Source organism: Nomascus leucogenys, chromosome 11, assembly GCF_006542625.1.
Source record: "Nomascus leucogenys isolate Asia chromosome 11, Asia_NLE_v1, whole genome shotgun sequence".
Classification (NCBI taxonomy): domain Eukaryota; kingdom Metazoa; phylum Chordata; class Mammalia; order Primates; family Hylobatidae; genus Nomascus; species Nomascus leucogenys.
In genome coordinates, this window is record NC_044391.1 from 116,188,463 (window position 1) to 116,214,669 (window position 26,207).

At 52.9% G+C, this 26,207-nt stretch overlaps 1 protein-coding gene across 1 annotated transcript in view; it reads right to left on the minus strand.

The window, feature by feature from the left end:
- Positions 1-25,167, minus strand: part of XXYLT1 (xyloside xylosyltransferase 1) — a 194,451-nt gene extending 169,284 nt beyond the window's left edge. The window contains exon 1 of the mRNA XM_030823004.1: positions 24,571-25,167. Coding sequence (XP_030678864.1) covers positions 24,571-25,074 — 504 coding nt within the window. The 5' untranslated portion in view covers positions 25,075-25,167. The remainder of the gene's footprint in view (positions 1-24,570) is intronic.
- Between the last annotated feature and the right edge of the window lie 1,040 nt (positions 25,168-26,207).

Sequence of the window (26,207 nt, forward strand, 5' to 3'; positions counted from 1 at the left end):
AGTGTGGCCAGACCTGCTCTCCTTCCCCTCACCCTGCTCGTGTCTTCCTCACCTCCAATGGCAAGAGGGTCTTTGGCAAGCAGATACAGGGACGAAGACCGTGTTAGCACAGCAATACAGAGTGGGTCTGTCTTGCAGGTACCGCACCTTGTGGACCTTCAAACACCCGGGACTTCCAGATGAATTTCCAGGATGACCATGAGGAACTATGGCAAACCAGCAGGATGGAGCCATGTCCCTGGAGGGAGAGCAAGACTCAGGGGAAAGATGAGAGGAATGAGCAGTGAGCAGAGGCACAGGGGGTGAGCCCCGGACACTCCTCCAGGCTGATGAGGAATAAACCACAAGGCAGCTCCAGAGGTGGGGGTGAGCAGGGGTCTGTGCTATCTTCTGGACTCTGTGTTCGTGACCAGCCAACAGTGACGTTACAATGTGGCCACATGGCCTTCCAGACACCGTGACACACGCTGAGGGGTTCCACAAGCATTAATCCATGATTTCTTTAACACAGTCTATCCAGCCCCCACAGCCACAGCCAGAGAGCCAGTCCCAGACTCCCAGCCGGGCCCCGAGAGGGCGGCGCACCCTCCCCGGCGTCACTCGCCACTCGGCACCTGCCGCTCCAGCCTCCTGGTCCCAATTTCTGTCTCTCCACACTGAGCAGGCATTTGTAAAAACAAATGCACGGAGTCACTCACCATCTGTTTTTGGGACTCGCTAAAGAATACTTTGAGTGAACTTTTTTGAAATAATGCTACACAGTGGGTAGAAGCATTCCTTAATTCACCTTTTCTATAAATCATGTTTTGCTTTTTGACATTTAATACTAAATTTTCCCGACAGTAGAAGCTGTTTTTCTAAAAAATAACGTGTTCCACCCCAAAAAAGGAGGGGAAGAGGTATGACAGCGAGGGAAAGAGAGGAAGGAGATGGGAGAAGAGAGCGAACGGCAGTTCCAGGATTTCACTGTGAAATCTGAGGCTGGGCGGTCACACTCCACGTATTCACCAAGCCGAGCAGTGGGAGGGCTGTGAGAGCTTCTTAGCTAGATTCCTCGATTTGTCCTTTTTTCGTGTGGGAACCATCCCATGACCTATGACCTCCAAAGAATCCTGCAGCTTTACCAGGAGTAACACCCAAAGGAGGCACTGAGCCAGATTCTATCACGCAGGCAGGAAGGTGGCCTGGGCCGGGAGGCTGGTCCCCATCTCCCGCACCCCATCCTCGTGCACAGCTTCCTCTAGGGGCCGGCCTCTCGAAACTGGCATTGAGCCGCAGTTCCGACTGGCCCCCCACCTCCTTCCTGGCTCTCTGGGTTGGGGACACAGCTGGAGCCCAAGGTGGAGAGCCATGATCCCCGGACAGCCCTGCCAGGCTCGAACCCTCCGCCCCCAGGGCAGGCTCAGCTGCTGTATTAGCCTGTTCTCACACTGCTATAAAGAACGACCCAAGACTTGGTGATTTACAAGGAAAAGAGGTTTGATGGACTCACAGTCCTGCATGGCTGGGGAGGCCTCAGGAAACACACAATCATGGCGGAGGGGACACATCTTACCCTAGCGCAGCAGGACAGAGAGAGACAAGGGGGAAGCACCACACACTTTCAAACAGCAGATCTCCTGAGAGCTCATTGACTCTCACGAGAAGAGCAGGGAGGAAGTCCCGCCCCCGTGGTCCAATCACCTCCCACCAGGCCCTTCCCCCGACACGGGGATTACAATTTGAGGTGAGATTTGGGTGGAGACACAGCCAAACCTTATCAGCCGCTTTCTAAGGCTGCCTGCTCTCCTGGGTCTCACAAAGCCCCTCGTCCAGTGCTCCCTGAGATTGGCACACACACATCCAGAGGGGTGCGAAAGGGAGTCCTGCAGGCACACGGACCAACCACTTCAATACTTACAGGCTTATATTGTTGTGCAAAGTACTAAGAAAAAAGCTTTAGAACTTTGATTTCAACAGATACTACCTCACGAGGGGCTAAGGACAAAAGAAGAAGAAGAAAAAGGAGTTGATATGGTTTGGCTGTGTCTCTTCCCAAATCTCCTCTTGAATTCCCACATGTAGTGGGAGGGACCCGGCAGGAGGTAACTGAATCATGCCAGCAGGTCTTTCCCGTGCAGTTCCTGTGACAGTGAGTAAGTCTCATTAGATCTGATGGTTCCGTAAGGAGGAGTTTCCCTGCACAGCTCCCGCTTCCCTGCACAACAACAACACAACAAAAGACGGGAGTTTCCCTTCTTTTTTTGCCAGCTGCCATCCATGTAAGACATGACTCGCTCCTCCTTGACTTCCACTATGATTGTGAGACTTCCCCAGCCACATGGAACTGTAAGTCCATTAAAATGCCCTTTTTCCTTGGCCAGGTGCAGTGGCTCACACCTGTAATCCCCGCACTTTGGGAGGCCAAGGCGGGTGGATCACCTGCGGTCAGGAGTTTGAGACCAGCCTGGCCAACAGGGTGAAATGCCGTCTCTACTAAGAAAATACAAAAATTAGTTGAGCGTGGTGGCAGGCACCTGTAATCCCAGCTACTTGGACGCTGAGCCAGGAGAACCGCTTGAACTCGGAGGGAGGAGATTGCAGTGAGCCAAGATTGTGCCACTGTACTCCAGCCTGGGGGACAGAGCGAGACTCTGTCTCAAAAAACAAACTCCTTTTTCCTGTATAAATTACCCAGTCTCGGGTATGTCTTTATCAGCAGCGTGAAAATGGACTAATACAGGAGCCAAATTAAAATATACGTGAAGTAGGTAATACTGCAGACAGCTCTAGGACACTGGGAAAATGCAGGAAGGAAACATGCAGACGGAATTTTGGATGCACTGTTCACATCCATCGCCTCCTTCTGTGGGTGAGACACTGTGTTTAAAAGGCCAAGTGCAGCACCAGCAGCCAGGGGGAGTTCAACATGCTGATTTCCCCACCTGACGTCAGAACCTACTCACCTAATTCACCTAATGTCTCATCTAAAGCCTCACACTAAATCCCTTCCTGTAACTTCAAAAGGTTACACCCACCAGGCGATGTTCAGGATCCGGCACTTCTCTAAGCAGCACCACGCTATATAAAACAGGCACAGGGCTCACATCAGAGGCATACGGCTCACATCAGCACACGATGGGCACGTGGCTCACAACAGGCGCGTGGCACATGACAGGCACATGGCACACTGGCACCTGCTCTTCATGGGGCCACAAAGAAAGGAAACGTGTCAGGCAGCAACGTAGACAGACATGAGCTCATCTCATCCTCGCCATCACCATGCCCCGTGGAAAGGAGGCAGCCGTGGCCAGAGAGGGGAAGGTCCCTGCCCCAGGTGACTCAGTCGATGGCCAAAGCCCAGATTTCAGCCCAGGTCTCGCCGATTCCAGAATACACTCAACCTTTCAGGCACCGCACCAGGGTTGCCCTCGCTTCACTTGTCCTATTTGACTCCTTCATTAAGAGGCACAGCTCCCACGGAGCCTGCTCACTACAAACCCAAGTGCTGTCAAAAGAGGTAAACGTGTGGTCTGTAGCCCTCTTGATGTCACATACTTCAAGTCCACGCATAAATAAACTCTAATGGAGAAAACCTCAACATCCCAACCTAGTAGCGGCCCTTTCCTGATGGATCCAGAATCCCTCCACCGCCCACCACCGCCACAGCTTCCCCAGGCCAAGCACCATCCTCTCTCCCCCGGGCCAGGGTGATGGCCTCCTAAGGGTCTCCCCGGCATTCTACTCTCCACACGGAGGCCAGAGCCCTCCTCCTCTGACCCAGTCAAAGCTGGAATCCTCACTCCGATGCCGGCTGGGAGCTGCCCTCCTCCTGCTAGCTCTGGCACTGACGTCCACTGCACTCACCCAGGCCACTGCGCTGAGCCTCCAACACAGCAGCTCCTCACGCCTGCCGCCTGGATGCTCCTCCCCAGGGCTGCCCAGCCAGCTCCTTCTTTCCTTCAGGTCTTCACTCAATGTCACCTTTCAGTGACAGGTTCCCTGCCCATCCAATTAAAAACTGCAACTGGCCGGGCGCAGTGGCTCACACCTGTAATCCCAGAACTTTCGGAGGCCGAGGCAGATGGATCACCTGAAGTCAGGAGTTTGAGACCAGCCTGGCCAACGTGGTAAAACCCCGTCTCTACTAAAAAATACAAAAATTAGCTGGGCGTGGTCACATATGCCTATAATTCCAGCTACTTGGGAGGCTGAGGCAGGAGAATCACTTGAACCCAGGAGGCAGAGGTTGGAGTGAGCAGAGATCGTGCCACTGCATTCCAGCCTGGGCGACCAGAGTGCAACTCCATCTCAAAAAAGAAAAAAAAAAAAAAAAAACCCTGCAACCACCCCCATACTCCTGGTCCTCTTCTGCTGACACACGGTATAACGTACTCACCTGCTAACATATTGTATGATTTATTCATCTGCTTTTCATGGAACAACGAAATGAAAAGAAACCTAACCCTTTATGAACCCCTACTTCACCGTCTCCCAGGCAGCAAACTAGACATTTTAACAGCTCATCTAGTCCTCTTCCTGCCAGGATGTAAGTGCTACAAGGCAGGGACTTTTCACCTGTTCTGTCTCTTCTGTTCATTGATACACCCAAGTTCCCAGGACAGCACCTGGCACATAGTAGGTGCCCAGGCTGAATGACGGCTTCAGATAGCAGCAATACTGGACGGGGTTGCATGGATCTTAAAAATGCTCATCTCAAAGCAGCACTCATTTGCCTCGGGCTTTTGTGAATGACACACAAGGACCAACCTAGGCTTCCCTCTGTCGGCATAAATGTGCACTGGCCAGACAGCGCTGGGATCTGAGGACTCCCTCAAGCTACGTGAAAGCACAGACCATCTCACTGGGCACAGCCGCAGGAAGGAGACAGCCAAGTCATCCTCGCACGAGGCCCCTGCTGCCCTGCGGGCAGGTCCCCCACCTCCACCGCACCCGCTGGCTCCCCAAGGCTCAGGCCTAGCAGACCATGGTTAGGAAAAGCAGAGACCACTTGCTAACTGCAAAAAATCAAGTGGATGACCAATATGGGTGGAGCTAAGTGGTCACCCAAATCACTGATGTGACCCCATGTATTTCTGACAGAGAAGATGGGGCCCAGCCAGGTGGAAAGGGGCTATCCACAGGTTAGGCAGCAGGTCCCTATAGGAGCCAGCCCAGAAGCCAGGCCCCCGGCCCTTCTCATACAGCCCTGCACCTACCCATGCAGGGAGCAAGGCCAGGACAGACACCTGTGAAGCTGCGCTGAGCACCGGGTCCAGACTTCAGTGAGGGGTTGCTCTGCCTGCAGCTGGAGGCACCCTCCTCTCTACCCTCCTCAGAGACTCTGAACGCTCTGGGAAGGTTGGCGCCAGTGTCTGCACAGCCAGGAAGTCTTAGGTGGCAGGAAGGAGCCACTCAGGTCTGCTCTCAAAGTTGCCCTCCTATCCTATTTCCAAAGTTGCCCCCAAGCCTCTACCTCCTGCCTCAAAGGCAGCAAGACCCACACCAATAAAAGGGAGTCTCCGCCAAGTGCTCAAGAGAACGTGGAATGGGAAGGGGAACAGCCACCTGGAGGGGAGCTCACCAGGGTCCTGCAAAGCAGAAGATGCACACACCCCTGGAGAGCCTCAAGCACATTGTGTGCCCGGGTGTTCACAGTGGTGGGAGTGACAAAACAGGGGAACCGCCCAGCCATCTCTCAGAAGGCAAATGAGTAAACGGAGGTCCACCCACAATAAAATACTACGCAGCAATTAAAATGACCGGGCAAGACTTCCATGTATCAGCAAAGATAAATCTCAAAATCATAATGCTATGAAATCTCATACTCACAATGAAATGTCAAATGGATATATGAGAGTGTTCACATAACTGCTGAAAACATACAAAGCAGTAATACATATATATTTTATGCACACATATGTGGTAAAAATTAAAAACATACAAATTGCACAAAACACACCAACTTCTTCTTTGTGACAGTAAATACCTCTGGAGGGAGTAGGATGGAGAAGAAATAGAGTGAGCTTTAGCTACGTCTACAATATTTTATTTCCTTAAAAACAGAATCTTAAGCAAATAGAGAAAACTGTTAGCACCTATTTAACTTACACAGTAGAAACAAAGGTATCTGTTACTTTTTTTTTTTTTTTCATTTTTCTGTTTTGGCTTGTTTCAGAATTAAAATTTTTTAACATCTAAAAAATATATCATGACAGGCGAAAAGTGGGGCTGTGTAATAGAAATTAGCAGGAAAAATTCTTTATAATAAAGAGGCAAGAGAGTGGGTGCTGAGGAGCAGTCCTGATAGACCTGATCTTCACGTGTTAATTTGTGGGAACAGGACCACATAGGACTGGGAAGTGTTTCTTGTGGAGAATCGATGAAGGTTCCTGGGAACAATTTAAAAGAAGAAACCGCCCCCCCCCCACACACACACACACAGAGAGGGAGAGATTCACTGTGGTGTTATTTATTGTGTGAAAAAAACAGAAACTCACAGTTCAGGTTACAAAAGAAATATGACCATAACGTATGCTATAGTGATACGAACAAGAAGCTGGAGACAGGGCAGCGAGGCGGGGAGGCGTTTATGGCATACACCACCGCAGGTGGGTCCCCTATTCAGTAACATGAGTAGAGAACAAAATTCCCCCGCTCCATCCAAATTAGGCCTGCAAGAGACAAGGGTTCAAGGGAACATGGGAAAATGAAGACGGTTTGTTGAATGAGATTTACAGCTTTCTACTACCTGGAGAAGCAGGTCACAAAGGGCTCTCCGTGGAGCCCAGGCACTGCACCCAGGCTGCCCGCTTTTCTCCAAGCACTTTCTCCTGCCCTTTTCTCAGACCCTCCCTCTCCCCAGGGCCCAGGAAGGCTGTCCTAAGGCCGACTCCTCTCCTGGGGCAGTGAGATTTCCCTCTCATATTTGCAGGCTGGAACAAATCTCCCAAAGACTCCCACAAATCAGGTCCAGATGCTGCACATGTCACAGAAAAAGGCTGAGAAGTCAACAGCTCCAGAAATCAGGAGGCTAAGCGGCAAGATCCCGTTTCATTTCCCAAGGCCCCTGCTTAAGACAGAGCCTTCAGTAAAAGAAATGTTTTCCTTTTGCATTTGCCTTAAAATGTCTCCCAACTCTCTGAGAGCCACATCAGTTCTAAAAACTTCAACTGCTCACATTTCTTTTTTTTTTTTTTTTTTTTTTTGAGAAGAAGTTCTTGTCTCCCAGGCTGGAGTGCAGTGTTGTGATCTCGGCTTACTGCAACCTCCGCCTCCTGGGTTCAGGCAATTCTCCTGCCTCAGCCTCCTGAGTAGCTGGGATTACAGGTGCCTGCCACCATGCCCAGCCAATTTTTGTATTTTTAGTAGAGACGGGGTTTCACTATGTTGGCCAGGCTGGTCTCGAACTCCTGACCTCAGGTGATCCGCCCGCCTCGGCCTCCCAAAGTTCTAGGATTACAGGCGTGAGCCACCGCGCCTGGCCTGTTCATATTTCTGATCAAAGCGAAAGCCACTCGGTGAGCCCAAAGAAGAGACCAGTAAGCAGGGCCAGCCTACCTGGCAGTTTACATCCTCTGCAAATGCTCAGCAAATTCAACTATGTAGCCAATCACTCTTCCCTGAAGTGAGTTTTAAAGGGTAACACCAGAGGGAAACGGTGCTCTCAGACAAGTCACGGGGGTGCCCGCTGCCCAGCTCTGCACCAGGGAGCACCCCCACCGGGGTGGGGAGATTTCCCTCTCACATTTCCAGGCTGCAACAATTCCCCTGAAGACCCCCATAAATCAGCCCCAGGGGGCCCTCAGGGCTTGGAGACTCTGGCCACACACGTCAGCAGTGACTGCCCAGGCCTGGCAGGTTCTCCAGGGCCTCAGCCCCAGGGCCTGGGACCAAAGCCCCACCCTGCACTGACCACAAGTTAAACTTGCCCTGAAACTGGGGTCAGCAGCAAAAACAACACGCCCCTGACCCTCCCAACCACAGGCCGCAGGCTCGAAGCCCAACGAGGTGATTTCCAAAGTGCCCTCTGCTCCTGGGAAGCCATTCCCTGAGCCGGACGCTTGTTCCTTTTCCACTGTGAGGAAACTGGGGGCCACATGGCATCACACAGAGCCCTCTGCAGGCTCAGTCACCCTCTCACTCTTGCTCAGCACGTCCACGGGGCATAATTAAGTCTGTAGGCTGCGGGATCTCTGTGCCAAAATTGCTCTTTTGTTTCCCAAGGCGAACTCGAGCATCTGGAACCTGGGCATCCAGGCAACAGGCTCGCATGGCCCAGATTCAGGGGCAGCCACCTGCGCCAGGCTGGGACCTGACACAGGGTGAGCAGGTGAGCCACTGAGCAGGACCGTGAGGTGGCATGCTAAAGCTGGGCACAGCCACCAAGGGCGGGACACAGACCTGCAGGGCCTTCACGGGGCCAGGGCAGTGCCTAAGGGTCCACCTAGCATGCGTCAAGCACAAACAGGTGCGCTATGCACATTCAGTCACTTAACATCGCCCCCACACCAATGTTTTGGGGCAGGTGATATGACTGGGCCCCTGCCGCAGAGAGGAAGTGGTTCAGAGAATGTAAACAACTACCCCCCCACCTCCCAGAAAGATGAGGTAGAGTCAGAATCTAAAGCGGCCCATCTGTAGCCAACACCATACTCATTCAAGAGACACACACCCATACCTGCACCAGCTGCGCAGGAAGGAGAAAGGAGTCAGACCCGGACCCTATCCCCAACCGCCCCAGGCTGGGAAATTCACCAGCACTGCGGACAGAGCAAGGGATAACAGCAGCATCAGAAAGACCCATAAGGCCATAGGTTTGCAGAGGGAATGCAGTCCCTCAGCAAGGAGCTTGAGTCGGACTAAACCAGCAGAAAAGGCGGTTTCTGAGTACCATGCTCGCACAACAGGGAGCCGCTGCCCAGGCCCAGAGATCCCTGTGACAGTCACGGCAGGACTGGGGCTGCAGGAGTGCAGAGCCAGGCGGGAGACAGCGGCGGGGTTCCCTACCCCACACAGCTCGCACCCACGGGCTCAGCCCCCAGCAGGACCCAGTCGGGCTGGGGACTCAGCTCCATCCAAGTGGGCTGAGCAGGGCCGGGCAATAGGATGGAGGGAGCCGTGACTCTGGGCCTGCAGCTGAGGAGGCCGCAAAGCTTCCTTCTGGAGCAGCCGATCAGTGGACGTGGAGCAAAGCCTTTCACTGTCCACAAAACACAGGCGACTGCAGGGAGTCACAAGTGGGTGAGATCCAAAAGCTGTGTCAGGCTAGGAACCAAAACAGAAGACAAACCAGCGCACAGAGCAAGCACAGAGCAGAACTCGCTTCTGAACACAAGGGAAGACCTCTCTGGGCCCCAGTTTTCTCATGGATAACATGAATAGACTCAACTCCAGGACCACAGACCGGACTCCTTCCAACCCAGACCTCTTCTGCAGCTCAATGAGGGAGGTGGGGCTCCAACACCTCAGCCTGTAAATCCCACCTCCTAGAAAGAGGCTCCCTGCTGGTCTATGGCCAGTTCCTGGAGGACGGAGTGAAGGTCCATCCCAGGCAGCCCTGGGATTCCCCTGTTCTGTGCCACCCAGCTGACCAGGGGAAGAGGCCACCCAGTCAGCAGCAGGCACAGGGGCACCGTGGGAACCCTTCTGGTGGGGCCCCAGCTCTCACAGAGCATTCCTGGCTTTGGAGGGACAAGAACGAACCACCAAAATCAATAGGCATCAGGCAGAGCGCTGAAGAATCAGCAAGCCAGATGCCACTCATGGCTCCGAGCAAGCTCATCTGTGCAGGCTCTTTCTAGGGGAGACTAGCTACCCTGCCAGGCCTGACTGCTCCGAGGTTAAATGAGGGAGAAAAAGCAGGATCCAGCATGGTGCCTGCCACCTAGGGGCTCCTGCGATGGTGGCAACTGTGGCTCATTGACGGTGATGATAAACCTGAGACAGCTCTGGTCATTGCACGCCCCTCGCCCTCATGCTCTGCAGGCCTGAGGTGCGGCCTCGCACAGGGCAGGACCCGAGAAATGAACCAGTCCCTCCCAGGGGATGGAAGGAAAGTCAGCACGGAAGCCTCACCTAGGGTCATTCCAAGAATTATCTCAGAAAGAGGGGAAGAGCAGCCTCCTCACGCCCGGCAACCTCTCACCCGCACATTCAGGACGGGGTCTAGAAAGGACATGAGCTCTGTGAGCCCCCAGCACTGTTTATACACGCCCGGAAGAGAACAGACTGTTACTCAGAGCCGAAGTATCCCCACTCCTCTTATGGATGAGAAACTGGGGCAAAGACACCAGAAGGCCTTGCTAACGGAAGCCAGGGTCGGAGGAAGACCCAGAACTCAGCATCAATAACATCTGGGCAGGACTCTGTCCACCACACTCCAGCTGAAGTGAGCGCCCGGGGCAGGTGCAGGCTGAAGAGCTTGCCCAGGGCACTGCCTGCCAGCTGGGGCTCTAGGCAGACCAAGCAACCTCCCCGGGGCTCTCAGATGAGGGAGACAGGTGAAGCCCCTTGTACCTCCCAAGGGCCAGCATCAGCATTTCTTCATGGTAATGCAAGGGGGACAGTTCCAAAACCCAAAACACCACTGACACTTCATAGCTAGTGTCAGGCTGGATGACTTTCTGCAGGAGAACCCATGACAAGAGGGACCGGGAAGCTCTCTTTACAAGCTTGAGGCCTCTGTAGGCGGCCAAGTCCTGCAGGTCTGAGCCATGTCCTGCAGGTCTGAGCAGCATGTGCACAGGACATCTGACAGGCATCGGTGCCCAGCCATCCCACCCCGGCCTTCCATGACTGCACTCACACCACACTGCCCACCGTGCTGGCATCCAGCTCCTCCAGTGTGCGAGCCTATGCAGTCTTACTCAGGCCAGGCCTTGCGCCACTACATCCTGGAGACAGAATGAAATAAGACACAGCCCTCATCCCCCAGCAGCTGGCAGAAGGGCCAGTGTCAGCTCGCCAGGAGCCAGGGGAAAGGGGCTCACCAGGGTGGAGGTGAGAGGTAGGTCCCCACATATCTGGCACCGTCCGAGCTTCATCATGAAAGGCGAGTTAATCAGATGAAGATGGGAGGAATGGGTGATCTGCGGAAGAAGCCCCTGAGCAAAGTCCCAGAGGTGGGAAGTGGCCGGGGTACACCGCAACCCCAGGCAGTCCAGCCAGGTGGATCACCATGGCAACCAGGTACTTCCTGGCTGGGCCGGCACAGGCCCCCTAGCTCTCCCTGTGGCTCCCGCTCTGGAGTCCTGGCTACTGCTGACTCTCTGCCAACCCAGAGAGCCACACATTCACCCAGCCAGGCCGCCCCACCCCAGCTGCTCCCCTCTGCCCCATTTTCTGGTCATGACTCTCCTGCCAGGGACAGAGGACAGGGCAAGTCTGTGGCTCCAGCTGCCTGAGTTCCCTCATCTCGAAGGTGGGCAGGTCACATCCTACCCATGTATCATGGATGTGTATCCTCCAAGCTCTCTGCCCCCCAGCCAGCCTCTCCATCCTCACAAAGCATCCCCGGCACACCCACAATCCTCCACCCTGTGTCTTCCTATCCCCTACAGAGCAGGTGGCCGAGGGTACCCTAAGCAAAGCCTGCACTATGCCTGATCTTGTGCAGGTTTTTCAGACTGACAAATCCACCTGCTGAGCCTATGAAGCCCTTGCAGAATCCCACCCTGACCAGGACTCAGGGAGCCTGGCCACTTGAGCAGTCACACAAAGCTCCCATCCTGGGCTGCTGTGATGCTCTGGCAAAAGCAGGGCCACCTCACAGCCTTCAGTGAGGCAACAGCCACAGAGGGTGAGGCCAGAGACCCCACTCAGGGGGACAGCGTGGCAGCCAGGCATAGGAGCAGGCTCTGGGAGTATGTGGGGCTGTGTGGATCCATGAGCGTCTCTCCAGAGGCCCGGCCTTTTTAAGTCATTTACAGCTTACACTTGGCTGATGCCCAAAAATGACTAGAAACAGTTAGTGTGTGCAATCAGACCAAGAAAACAAATCAAAAACCATTAAGAGGGAAACAAAACATCAAAATTTGATCAAAAATTGTGCAACTGTGCACCATTTACTATAAACAAATTTGAATTGGAACCTTCGAGAAACTAAGGAACGTTCATAGAGGCGACTGTCATCTACACAAGACTACAAAGTCTTCATCATCCTGACAAGCAGCAGCTCCCACTCCAGAGCACAGGCCGGCTAGCACCACAGAGGGCCAGGTAGGGCCAGGGCCCGTGGGGAAGGGATGTGATGAAGATGAGCCTCTTCCTTCCAGCAGGAGAGAGAAAGTGTGGATGCGCCTGAACGTCAAATAAGGCTAAGGTGTCCTGTGCTTTCAGAGAGAGGCAAACAATATATTGCCAAGAGGTGGGGGAAAGAGGAGTGGCAGAGAAGAAAAAAACACAGTAGTTTGGAGAATTGAAGACTTGCAAGAAATGGGGACACCGGAAATAAACCTGGGCAGAAAGCTGTTTTGCAAGCTAGCTGCACTGCCCTCCAACTGAATCAACGGTATCAGCATGGTGAATAAACAGGTATGTGCTTTCTAGAGTGACGACAGCAGGGTGTCAGCTCCCAACACACCTATTCCAGTACCGTTATTAGCAGCCACCGTTGACCAGGCACCTGCCATGTGCCAGGCTGAGCTGTCTCATTTCATCTGTTTTGTGAGCAGCAGGCCTGTGCTATCCCCAGGGCTGCCTGAGCAGGGCCGCAGGGACCAGCCTCTGGGAGACTAGTTCCACCAGCAGAGAATGGCTTAATCGGGGCTGCTTAATAGTCATTGCCCTAATAAATAACACAAATGGCTTTAATTTAAAACACATTAACTTAACAGCAGGCTTTCTGCCAGCTGATGAGGCCTGGCTCCACTGCTCAGAACAGGCAAGTAGGTAGAGTTGCCTCTTGGGGTCAGAGCCGTGAAGTCAATGTCCCTGTGGCTTTGCGGGTAAGGCGTGGGACATGATGTTGCCCTGGTCATCTTGACTTGTCCTCCACAACCCCACACGACGGTGTGAGTGGTCCCAGGGCGAAAGACAAGAGCCCTGGATGGGAAGAGTGTGAGGAAGGGCAGCAGGGAGGCCTTTGGGCCCTGCCAGGCGGCCCTTCCAGCAAGCAGGCGGCCGGGCTCCTCCTCCCAGGGAGAGGCCTCCCGCCCCAGGAACAGGCCTGGGAAGCCCTCATCTCACCGCGAGGACAGTCGCGTGGGACAGGCTTGTAAGTTGGCATCCGAGTCCCTCCCGCAATTAACGACGCCGGGCTCCAGGCCAGCGCCAGGGACAGACCCAGCACCAGGGCGTCCCCTCCCCGGAGCCGGCCTCTGGCAGCCTCGGGTGTTTTGCCAAACTCCCCCCCAGCGCCAGGATACCCAGGAGCCACCCCACCACGCGGCTCCAACAGACGCGTTTCCCACACTGGCTGCGGAGGCCCGCCGGGTGTGACGGGGACCAGGCGGACTGGAAAGGATGTGGCTGGGGCCCCGGGGAGGACCAGGCAGGAGCGACGGGCCTCCCCATGCATCCTCCCTCCGACTGTGCTGCCGGATCGCCAGTCCCAGCGGCTCGGCCCCGCCTTCTCCAAAGGGCTCATCGAGGCCGGTTTACCAGCGGCCCAGGAAGGAAACGACCGCCCGCCACAGCCCCGCCGACTGCCTTTCATTTCAGGGCTTTCGAAACAACAAGGGAGGGCGGGGCTAGAGGAGGAAAAAAAACACCCTGCGGGAGCCTCAGGCTTCGGGGGCTGCAGCCGCGCGCACCTCGCTGGCCGGGGGTCGGGCGCGCAGACGCGGTGCAGTGGCGCCCCCAAGCGGCCACACGGGGCACTGCACTCGGGCGGGGGGAGGGACCGCGCCGCGGAGTAGGGGCCAGCTCCGCCCAACGCGAGACGCCCGCGGTCCCTCCTCTCTACACTGGGGCCCCGTGCTGACCGCAGCCGCGGAGGGCCTCCAGCGCACATCCCGGAGCACAGGACAAAACCTGTGCCTGCACCGCAGCCCCCATCCAGCTCCCGCAACACTGACCCACCTGGGCAGCCTCGGGCACAGGGCAGCTGGAAAGCCAGCCCCGGAAACCGCGCGGATTCTGCCTCCTGGAGGTCCGACTGCATCCTCCCGTCCCGGGCGAGACACATCCAGGGGGAGACAGGGAGAAGAAGCCCCCTAGGATAGGTGAAGACGACAGGCCCTGCCACCTCCACTGTGGGTATTAGGGTGGGCTGCCTCTCGACCCACCCTTCCGAAAAAGACGGGACTGCGGCTAACACCTCCCTCAAACAGCAGAGGAGGGGCCTGGGCTTGTTCTAAAGGCAGCTCGGTGTGGCACTTAGTCACTGCCCCTTTCTGGCCCAGGGTATCAGCTGGGCGGGGGACACTGCGCCCAGAGCTTCCTTCCTGCTCCGATGTTTGGTGAACCTGCAGCGCTCCCTGAAGCAGAGTGAGAGGGAAGCTGCACTCCCAGAAAGCGCAGTTTTGGTTCAGATTGAATGGATTTATTTGGGGTGTCATCAGCAGGCGGATGACAGACTGAGGTGGGCTACAGCCCAACCCTCATCCCCACACCCGCAGCCCCTTGTCACAGCTGCTAGCGGGGTCCTGAAGTGCCTCCTGCTGCTCTGGGAGCTCCGTAAGCCACCTGCTCTCAGCCTCAGGGATTCCACACCTCTTTCCCCAGCCTCAGCCATGCTCAAGTGAGGCGTCTGCACTTTTATACGTTCTAAAGGCCTGAACAGGCCGGACGCGGTGGCTCACGCCTGTAATCCCAGCATTTTGGGAGGCCGAGGCGGGTGGATCACCTGAGGTCAGGAGTTCGAGCCCAGCCTGGCCAACATGGTGAAATCCTGTCTCTACTAAAAATACAAGAATTAGCCGGGCACGGTGGCGCACGCCTGTATAATCCCAGCTACTCGGGAGCTGAGGCAGGAGAATCGCTTGAACCCGGGACATGGGACACGGAGGTTGCAGTGAGCTGAGAACACACCACTGCACTCTGGCCTGGAGGACACGGCAAGACTCCATCTCAAAAAGAAAAGAAAAAGAAAATTAAAGAAAAGAAAAGAGGGGAGGGGAGGTGAGGGGAGGGGAGGGGAACAAATGTTGCCACTATGACAGAGCAAGACTCCATCACTAAATAAATAAATAAATGAAGTACTGAACAAATGTTGCTACTATTATTCTCCTAATCAAGACTTCATACTAGTAAACATCCCTTTGCTGACTTTAGGCACATCAGTGTACACGTCAGAAATTTCCAAACCATGTTCTCAGAATATGCCCATTTCTAGCGATGCTGTAACACCTTACAGGGTAAGGAGGGGAGAGTCAAGGTAATTTTTTGTTTTAATAAAATGCATTTTGGTAAATATATTTTAAAAATACCAAATACATGTATGTAATTGTCCTTAGCAACATGTAATCATCTCATCGTTTGTCATTAGGGAAACGCAGACCAAAACTAAAATGAGATACCACTTCACACCCACTAGAATAGCTGTAATTGAAAAGATGGATGATTACAAGTGCTGGTGAGGATGTGGAGAAACCAGAACCTCCACATACGGCTGGTGGGAATGTAAAATGGTATAGCTACTGAGTTTGGCAGTTCCTCAAAAGGTTAAACAGAATTAACCATTCCACTCCTAGGTTACACCCCAGTGATGTGAAAACATGTCAACACAAAAACTTCTAAGTCAATGTTCACAGCAGCATTATTCATAATAGCCTCAAAGCACAAACAACCCAAATGTCCATCAACTGATGAATGGACGATGTGGTTTATCCACACGATGGAATAGTATCCAGCCATAAAAAAGGGTGAAGCATTAATGCAATGCTACAACATGAACCCTAAAAACACTAGGCTAAAAGAAGCCAGACACAAAAGACCACGTATTAGCCGAGCCCATTTGTAGTGAATACTCAGAAGAGACACATTTACACAGACAGCAAGCTGATTTGTAGTCTCTAGGGATGGGGGAGACAGGAGGATGGAGAGTGACACTAATGGATACAGGGTTTCTGAGGTGACAAGTGTTCCAGAATCAGTGGTCATAGCTGTACAACCTTGGGAATACACTAAAAACCACTGGATTGTATATATTAAATGAGTGAGCTTTATGGTACATGAATCACATTTCAATTTTTATTGCAAAAAAAAAAGTAATCATCTATCTTTTTAAAATATGGTCTACAAGAACAAGGAACAGTCAGGAAGTCATGAGGAATGACTGATGCCCAAAGCTGGAGCAGTTAATCCGTGCACTGAGGCCCCCACAGGTTTTATAAATCCCCATCGATCAGTGTATTTCATCTATATCATGACCCCAAGGCTTTGCCTTATCATTTCAACACATACTTGCGGGCTTCTCCAGAGTTTATTGTATTCGATACAATACTATACAAAGTTATTCCCCATAGATCTGTGATTACAAAGTTTTCCATAAGAGACATACATTGGCACACAAACTACTACAGTTGTTTTCATGAGTATATTACAATTTAAAAGAATGCCACTGTTAAAAGCATTTGATAAAGTATGCACTGTTCTTTCTCTAAACACTGCCATATAAAATGTCAGCCCATCTTTTCAAAGAGCCTCTCCCTTCAGGACACGTTTCTTTGATCACCTCTTTTCCAGACCATCATAACTTATTCAAAAGTTTCCTTCAGGTGCAAGGTGCCTGCTGCTGTGACAAGCTGGAAAATCCATTGCATTTGCAGGGTCACCTGCTTGTCATCAGCTTCATCAATGAGACAGCCAGCATCAAGGTCAAGGTCTTCACATTCAGGCTTCTCTCAAGCCCCACCAAGGAGCTAAGACGTTCAACTTTTCCAAGTCACTCACAGGTTTGCTCTTGCACTCAAAGAAACTCTGAGAATCCCCCACTGCATTTTAACATGCGTCCAGTCATTCCTAGTCCTTGGCACATGCTCCTCCTGGAACCCAACAGGGTAAACCTGTTGGTAACCCAACCTGTAAAGTGGATGCTAAGGTTGAAACGGTGTCCCCTGGAACTCATGTGTTGGAAATGTGAGCCCCGGTGATGCTACTGGGAGGTGGGGCTTTTATGAGCTGATGAAGTCATTAAGAGGGATTCATGCCTGTCTCCCAGGCCTGGGTTACTTCTCTTGGGAGGGAGCGAGTTCTCACTCTCACTCACGGCACTGGATGAGTTACCAAGAGTGGCTGTTATAAAGCCAGGTGCCCCTCACACTGTGCCCCGTCCGCATGCCTCTGCTTCCCTCCCCAGAAGCTGTCACCGTGCTCTTGGACTTCCCGGCCTCCAAAACCTCAAGCTAAATAAATATCTTTCCTTTCTAAATTACCCAGTCTCAGGTATTGTTATGGTGACAGAAAACAGACGAGGATCGTGGGGGATGCGCAGTTTCCTTCTTCCTCCTAATTTGTCACCAGGAAATGGAGCAACCCAGTCTCAGGCTTTGAAAGAGGCTGAGGTTTGAGGGAAAAGGGGCAGATCACTGACAACCCTTCTAGGATATCCTGATTTTAATCACTATAGTTATTAGTTAGTCAACTATAAATATTTATTGAGAACATAGAATGTGCCAGAAACAGTGCTGAGACTATAGTGTCGACGGCAAAAAGAGGAAGCACCCATTCTCCATTGTTCTGTGCTTCTATATGGAGGATGCTCTGCTGGACAAACACTCCGGCCTCTTGCTCCCTGCCCCATCCTCCTCTCCTCCTTGCACACTAACTCGTCCTTAAGGCAGGAGGAGAAACTTATCTGACAGGTGAGTTTGGGAGGCAAGTCAGCCCCGGCCCTCACCTCTCTCTTCTCCGGAATCTACCTGTGCAGAACCTGCCCATCCCTGCAGGAAGGCAAGTAGCTGCCAGAGCTGTCTGTGCCTCCAGAAGTCTGTCCAGTTCTTGTGTCCCAGGTTAAGAGACTGCTTGCCTGCTCTATCACTTCCAACTCAGGCCAGAAACAAGGATGGCATCTATGGGGTTCCCGTAAACCTCAGTAGGTGAAGGTGGGCAAGGTCTCTGCCTTCTGGAGATTACCTTCCAGGAGGGAGACAGAGAGACTACAAACAAGTTAACAGGATAGTTACTTGCTCAAACATGCAGAGCACACTCCAGCCAGAGACCCACACACTTGCAGGTGCCTCAGACGCAGTCTCGCCCAGAGGGCTGTGGCTCCCTCACTTCCTTCAGGCTCTGCGCAAATGGCACCTTATCCATGGAGCCTTCCCTGACCACCTATGCACCACGGCTAACAACTCCCCACACTGACAACCACACATTTCTATCTCTTCAGCCTGCTTTATTTCTCTCTGTAGAACTGATCACAATCTGACTCACTCTATATTTATTTATTTGTTAAAAATCCATCTCCTATATATTTCCCACAACTCCAGAATTTAAGCTCCATGAAGGCAGAAACTTGTCCTGTTCTCTGCTGTTTACAAGTATCTAGAACAGTGCCTGGCACAGGATATGCACTCAACAACACCCGATGAGCGAATACATGAAAAAATGAATACATGCTGTAAAAGAAATGCACAGCTAGGGTGTTGGCTCACAACTGCAGTCCAACATTTTGGGAAGCTAGGGCAGGAGGATCACTAGTTTGAGACCAGCCTGGGAAAGAAGGTGAGATCCCATCTCTACAAAACAATTTTAAAAAAAAATTAGCTGTGCCTGGAGGTACATGCCTGTAGTCCCAGCTACTCAGGAGGCTGAGGCAGGAGGATCCCCTAAGCCCAGGAGTTTGAAGCTACAGTGAGCTGCGATCACACCACTGTGCTCTACTCTAGCCTGCGCGGCAGACAGAAACCCCGTCTCAAAAAAAAAAAAAAAAAAGGCTCACACTTGTAATCCCAGCACTTTGGGAGGCGAAGGCAGGTGGATCACTTGAGGTCAGGAGTTCATGACCAGCCTGGCCAACATAGTGAAATGCCATCTCTGTTAAAGATACAAAAATTATCTGGGCATAGTGGCAGGCACCTATAATCCCAGCTACTCGGGAGGCTGAGGCAGGAGAATCGCTTGAAAGGAGGCAGAGGTTGCAGTGAGCCAAGATCGCACCCTTGCACTCCAGCCTGGGTGACAGAACGAGACTCCATCTCAAAACAAAAAGAAAAAAATGCACAAGGTGATGGGAAAGAGGAAGGCTGGCATGAGGGCGGGGTTAGAAAACAGATTCAGGGAAGGTCTTTCTGAGCGGTTGACATTTGAGCTGATAGCACAAGAGAAATACCACAAAGAAGCAGTCCTGCTGCGCTCCACGGAGGCCGCACAAACAGTGGCTGGTGGGCCCCGCCGCCTCTGCAGAGAGCTGGCCAGCATGGGGAAGGAGAGGAGACATGAGAGGTGCGTGAGGCCTGTTCACTGTGATCATTTTCCCGGAAGTCAGTAGAGTAGAACCATGTGATGAGACTGGACCCGAAACAATACACACAGCAGCACTGGGCTAAACTGGACTAAAGGCGACCCAGCAACACAGATGTGATGGCCCCAGCTCCAGCAGCCATCCTGGACCATGAAGACAGCGCCACTCTCAGGGATGGTGAAACAGAGAGCTGGAAGGAGCCGAGGACCCTGGTGACTTCACGAAGCCCCCATGCCAGCCCAGGAATGCCTACCTCTGGACTGCACTGAAATGAGACATAAATTTAACCTTGTTTAAGCCACCATTATTTGGGGGTTTCATGGTATATTCTGTCAAACCTGATCCGGCAGGAAAGGCACACGGAAGGGATAAGTCTTGATCTAAGTTTTATAAGTGTGAGATTGCACTTGACAGAAAGACAACAGATGCTCAGAAGCAGAGCAAGCAAATCGCCATGAGAAGGAACAGCTTGTCCTAGAATTCAGGAAGCTCAGCCACTGCTGTCGGTCTAGGACATTGAAATGACCTGGGAAGACAGGTAGCCAGAAGCCATTGGAGGTTCTGAATGGAAGCGATACAATAAAGGCAGCATTCTGGCCAGGTACGATGGCTCACACCTGTAATCCCAGCACTTTGGGAGGCTGAGGCAGGCGGATCATGAGGTCAAGAGATCGAGACCATCCTGGCCCACATGGTGAAACCCCATCGCTTACTAAAAAATACAAAAATTAGCCGGGTGTGGTGGCGGGTGCCTGTAGTCCAGCTACTCAGGAAGCTGAGACAGGAGAATCGCTTGAACCCGGGAGGCAGAGGTTGCAGTGAGCCGAGACCGCACCACAGCACTCCAGCCTGGTGACAGAGCAAGACTCTCTCAAAAAAAAAAGAAAAAGAAAAAGAAAAAGAAAAGGCAGCATTTTAGCAAGGTGAATGTGGCAGCCTTTCCCAGGTCAGCACAGCCAGAATGGCCTGGATGGAAGAGTCATAGTCAAACAGTTCCTGAATGCCCACTATGAGCCAGGCATCGTGCTCCCCACAGAAGGTTACCCAGAGGACAGGATGCCTGAGCCGGGTCTGAGAGACCAGCAGGAGCGCACTCCTGGATTTCTTACAGCAGTGACTCCCAAGCCTGCCTATGTAGCTCCATCCAAATACAGACCTCCAGGCCCCACCCAGGAGATTCTGAGCCCACAGGCTGGGGTGGGACCCAGGATTCTGTATTTTTAAAAGTGTCCCCAGGTGATTCTGATGCATTTAGAAAATGGACTTACTGTATAGGCTGGAAGCAGCTCCTATACTGGTACCTGGAACATAGCAAGTTCCGAAGTTTACTGATTAACAAATAATATGCTTCCCTGTTCACAGATAACAAACTAACAGATTGGCCGGGCGCGGTGGCTCACACTTGTAATCCCAGCACTTTGGGAGGCCGAGGCGGGCAGATCACAAGGTCAGGAGATGGAGACCACGGTGAAACCCCATCTCTACTAAAAATACAAAAAATTAGCCGGGCGCGGTGGCGGGCGCCTGTAGTCCCAGCTACTCGGAGAGGCTGAGGCAGGAGAATGGCGTGAACCCGGGAGGCGGAGCTTGCAGTGAGCCGAGATCGTGCCACTGCACTCCAGCCTGGGTGACACAGCGAGACTCCGTCTCAAAAAATAAAATAAAATAAAATAAACTAACAGATTAATTAAAACTTTCAAACATATTTAAAACAAGATACATGAATCCTTTTTAGCTAATATCCAATTAGCCAAAATAAAATCTAAGGTCACTAATAATGTTCTGTGATCTATTTCTGCAACCATTTCAGCTAAAAGGTGTTTCTATGCCACCTGAAAATGGCCTGAGACCTCGGTGTGTGGGCACCAGCCCCGTGCCAGTTCACTGCGGGCCTGCTCTGCATCTTGCAGCCATGCTGAGGTCCCAGAGCCATCCAAAGGGAAGAGGAGCCCCCAGGCTATCTTCAGACAGTTCTAACACAACTCAAATCAATTCTCCCTGGGAATAAACTGTCCCCTGGACTTTATCTTACAAGACAGAGGTGCTCCTTAAAGGGGAAATACGGCACAAAGGGAACAGCACTGACCTAGGATGCAGGTCCAGCCACAACTGAGTAACTCTCCAGAAAGCCCTGGGCAAGTTTCCTCACCTGTCATGCTATATACTCCAAATCCCTTCCAGCTCTGGCACAACCTGAGTGAGAAATTCTAGTTTCCTTCTTCCGACGCAATACTGAAAAAACAATTCCAGCATAAAATTCCCTCATCTGCCAGGTGCCAGGGAGGCAGCATTGAAGACATGTCGATGTCAATGGCCTTAGGGAGTTTAGAGTCTAGCAAGGAAGACAAATAATTAATCCAGCGATTATATAAATACAACTGTGATAAATGTTACTAAGGAAAAGTGCTTGGAGTTTGAAAGTGTGTAATGGGGGCTCAGGAAAGGTTTACCAAGGAAAGAACAGCAAAGCCGAGACCTGAAAGCTGAGTACTAAGGATGGAGGCAGGGAGTACTCCAGACAGAGGAAACACATGTGTCATATGTTCTTTTCAGGAATATTCCAAACCTGAGGAAGAATTAAATCACAAGTAAAATGAAGCAAACCTTTTAGAATCGCACATTTAAAGGAAAAAAAGAGCACTTTTCATCACAAACAGAAAACTTTACAAAATATGAACTCAAAAATCACAGGAATGCCAGGTGCAGTGGTGTGTGCCTGTAATCTCAGCTATGCGGGAGGCTAAGGCAAGAGAATAGCTTGAGCTCAGGAGTTCAAGACCAGCCTGGGCAACGCAGCAAGAATTCTTATCAAAAACAAAACAAAACAAAACAAAGTAATGGAGGCCAGGCGCGGTGGTTTGCACCTGTAATTCCAGCACTTTGAGAGGCCAAGGTGGGTGGATCACCTGAGGTCAGGAATTTGAGACCAGCCTGGCCAACATGATGAAACCCCGTCTCTACTAAAAACACAAAAAATTGGCCGGGCGTGGTGGCGGGTGCCTGTAATCCCAGCTACTCAGGAGGCTGAGCCAGGAGAATCGCTTGAACCTGGGAGGCGGAGGTTGCAGTGAGCCAAAATCACACTGCTGCACTGCAGCCTGGGCGACAAGAGCGAAACTCTGTCTCAAAAAAAAAAAAAAAAAAAAAAAGCCAGCATGGTGGTGGGCACCTGTAATTCCAGCTACTCGAGAGGCTGAGGCAGGAGATTCGCTTGAACCCAGGAGGCAGAGGTTGCAGTGGGCCGAGATCGTGCCACTGCACTCCAGCCTAAAAAACAAGAGCGAAACTCCATCTCAAAAAAAAAAAATGTAACGGGAGCAATTTTATGCCAGGACTGATAAACCCTTATCCGATCACTGACATCTGGCTAGAAGTCCCCAGACACTAAACCCTCACCCCTCACACCTCAACAGAGGAGGTATCAGTTCCCTCCGGTCATTTGCAGCTGCCTCCAGGCCTTGAGTGAGGCTGCCGGAACTGCGCCCAGTAAAGTGGGGTAGTCCGAGCATGGAACACTTACTCCAAGACAGGAAGAGCTCGGCCCTGAGGCTGGATCTACCCCTGGGCCAATATTTCTGGTGCCAACTAAGAGTGCCAGGCATTGTACATACGGATGGATGATAAGACATGATACAGTCACAGCACCAGGGAAGTAGAAGAGGAAAGAAGGGACGGCTTCTTGGCTCCAAGGAGGGGACGGTATCTAAAGATGGGCAAGACTTGTAAATGGAGAGAAGGAGCACCCCAACAGTGGGAATGACAAAAGCAAAGGCAAGTAGGCTGGAAAGCACTGGGTGTGCAGCCAGAGCTGCAGCGGGAGCTCGGGACAAGGGGATATAGATCTGGCAACGGTGCAGAGTAGGCCCAGAAGAGATGACAATGCTGATCTTCAAGGCGGTGTTCGGAGACCTGGTCAAATCCCAAGATCTGCCTAGACTGACCCTATGGCCAAGGGCCCTCAGTTTTCCACCCTGAACTCGTGCAATGTTCCTCAAACATTAGGGTCATTAGGATCACCTGGGACAGGTTGCCAGGCTCCTCCTCCAGAGAGGACCTTCAGAGGTCCCAGGGTCTAGGGACTTTCTCAGGAGAAGTGAAAGCTGAGTAAAGAACGGCCAAGGGCCAATGAGGACACTGTGGGCAGAGAGTAGAGCATGTATAAGGCCCACTCTATACACAGCTAAGGTATGAGGTGCATGTAGGGAAAGGAGGAGAGGTGAAGCCAGAGAAGTGGACCAGGCTCACAACACAACAGCCCTACCAATAAACTGGGACTTAACAAGGGGCCATCACGGACTCCCGAAGCCTGTAGGATCCTGGCAGCAGCTCCCCTAGTCACTCACATAACGCAACTCCTGCCTCAGCATGCTTCCCCAACCAACATCAGTCTCCACCCTTTAATATTACCTACTACTCCTTAAAATCTGGCCTCGGATCCCCTCTGTACAACTATTAGGTCAAAATCAAATAAGCAATTTGACCTAGGCAATTCACACTATGTCAGGAACCCATCTCAGACAAGGAGAGCCAGGCAGTGAAGAGACATGATAAACAGAGATGGAAGCTGTCACGGAGGCAGACTGGTCCAGCCTGGGACAAGGCGGCCAGCTTTGCTCTCCCCAGATCATATCTGTTCCTCTTGAGCTTTCTCTTCCCCATTCGGAGGAACTCCAGGCTTCTCTAAATGGGTTCATGACCCTTGGAGGAAGGGGAAAAAGGGACACAGAGAGGAGATAAGATGGTTCACAATGAGTTTGACCAGATCCGACTGAAATACCTTAAGAGCAATGAGAAATGTCACTGCAACTTCAACACTTCCAGAGGCCCCACCAAGGCCCTCTCCAGTTGCTCAGGATGACTACTGGTGACCAGTCCCATCCTCGTAAGTGAAAAACTGAGGATCATAAACAGAGGTGCAGACTCTGAAGGCAGTGCTGAACCCTGCAACGTTAGCAAAATGGGGGCGCGCGGACTCTCCTGGGGGCTGCACTTAATTGGGGGAGAGGAAAGCCAGGCGGTCATTAAAAACGCAGCTCCACTCCTCAGCACCAGCTGAGGGCGTCTGGCTCCCGGACACGCCCCTGAACGAGACCTCCCACAGGTTGTGAACACTACATCGCAAGTGGGCAGCGCAGGGAATATCCTACCCGCTAGGTCCACGGATCCCCTCCGGGAGCGCGCACTGACCTCGCCTAGGATGGGGTGGGCCACCCACCGGGAGCCCCCAGCTGCGGCTCGCTCACCTTGCACTTGAAGCCAGCGGCGGGCGGCAGGAGCTCCCGCAGCAGGCCCTTGGCCACCTCGCGGCTGGCCTCCTCGCTCACGAAGTGAAGGTTAAGCACCTCATGCGCCTCGAACTTGGCGAGGCGCAGCAGTGAGCGCAGCGCGACGCGGGCCTTGGCCTGCAGCGCGGCATTGTGCTCCGCCTTGGTGAACATCATCAGCAGGTGGTAGTCCACCGGCCCGGCCCCGCCGCCCTCCAAGCTCTTGGCCTTCGCGCCGGGGGCTGGCGCCACGGAGCCCCGCGCCAGCTCCAGCGCGGGCGGCGAGGGCGCGGCGGGAGCCCCGGCGCGGGCCTCCTTCAGCCTCTTGGTGGCGCTGGAGAAGGTCTCCCGGCCTGAGCCGAGGTAGTAGAAGGCGCAGACGGCCAGCGCCGCGGCCAGCAGCAGGGCGCAGTAGTGGGAGCGCACAGCGCCCAGGCGCGCCATGGCCCGAGCGCATGGGAGCCCGCCTCGGAGGAGGCTCATGCGCTATGAGACCCCGGCTCCAGCGGTGCCAGCAACGCGGGAGACCCCTCGGGGACCCGGACGCCGGCGGCCACTTAGCCCCGGCGGCAGGCGGCGGCAGGCGGCGGCCATGGCGGGGGCGGGGCCGCGCCGCCTGGAGCCAATCGCGGGCTCCGATGCGCGGAGGGGCGGGGCCGGGCGTGCCGAAACCGCTGGGTCCTAGGTTCCGAGGGTGTTAGAGGCGGGGCTAGGGGCGCCCGGCGTTGCGAGGGGCGGACTGAGGACCCCAGCGTGCTGAGGGCTGGCTCGCTGGCCCGGCTGAGAAATGGCGCCCTACGCGGCGAGCCCCAGAAGATATCCAAGCTGAGTCTTGAAAGGAATGGAGGCGCCCGAACAGAGAAACTTAGGTTAGCCAAAAGCGAAGCTGGAGGCACCAAGAGGGAAAACTTTAATCTCTGCACCTTTTTTTCCCCTCAATTTCTTGGAGGCTTTAAGCCGTCTCGGCCTCTCCCTGCACACAAGCTGGAACTAGGCAATTTAAACCGGCAGCTCCTCTCTTTTCCCGCTGCCCTGGGAGGAAATGGCCCGGGCCGCACGTCGCGCCGGAGGCCGAGCGGAGGGAGGCTGGAGGATGTGGCCAGCAGGGGGCCCCCGCCGCCCGCACGAACCTGCGAGGCTGCTCCACGAGCCCCAGCGCCGCAAAACCCTGGAGGGCGACATTCATCCACTTTTGTTTTATAAACAGACTTTTAACACTTTATCAACAGCCTTCTTGGGAGTACCAGGGAGTTTTGCACACCGAGATCACCTGCCCAAAGTCACACAGCTAGCCAGTAGCAATTTTGACCCTAGACAGTTGCACACTGCTAACTAGATAAAAACGTACTACAGTCTTTTAAGAATTGAGACTATACCAGTAGTTTTTAAGTAAACACGTGCAAGTGCTGTGCGTGCTTGAGAGGAGGTGAAAATAATGGACAAACGCACATATAAATTGGTCTCTCAGAGTTTATTGGGCTATGCCATCATTTCTCAAAGTGTGAGTAGAGCCCACCTTTCCCAGATTTTCGGTCCATCCCATTTTTAACTCTTGTCCTTTTCTATTGGAGCAGCACTTTTCTGGAAAACATTGGACCTCTGAAACAGGCCTGCAA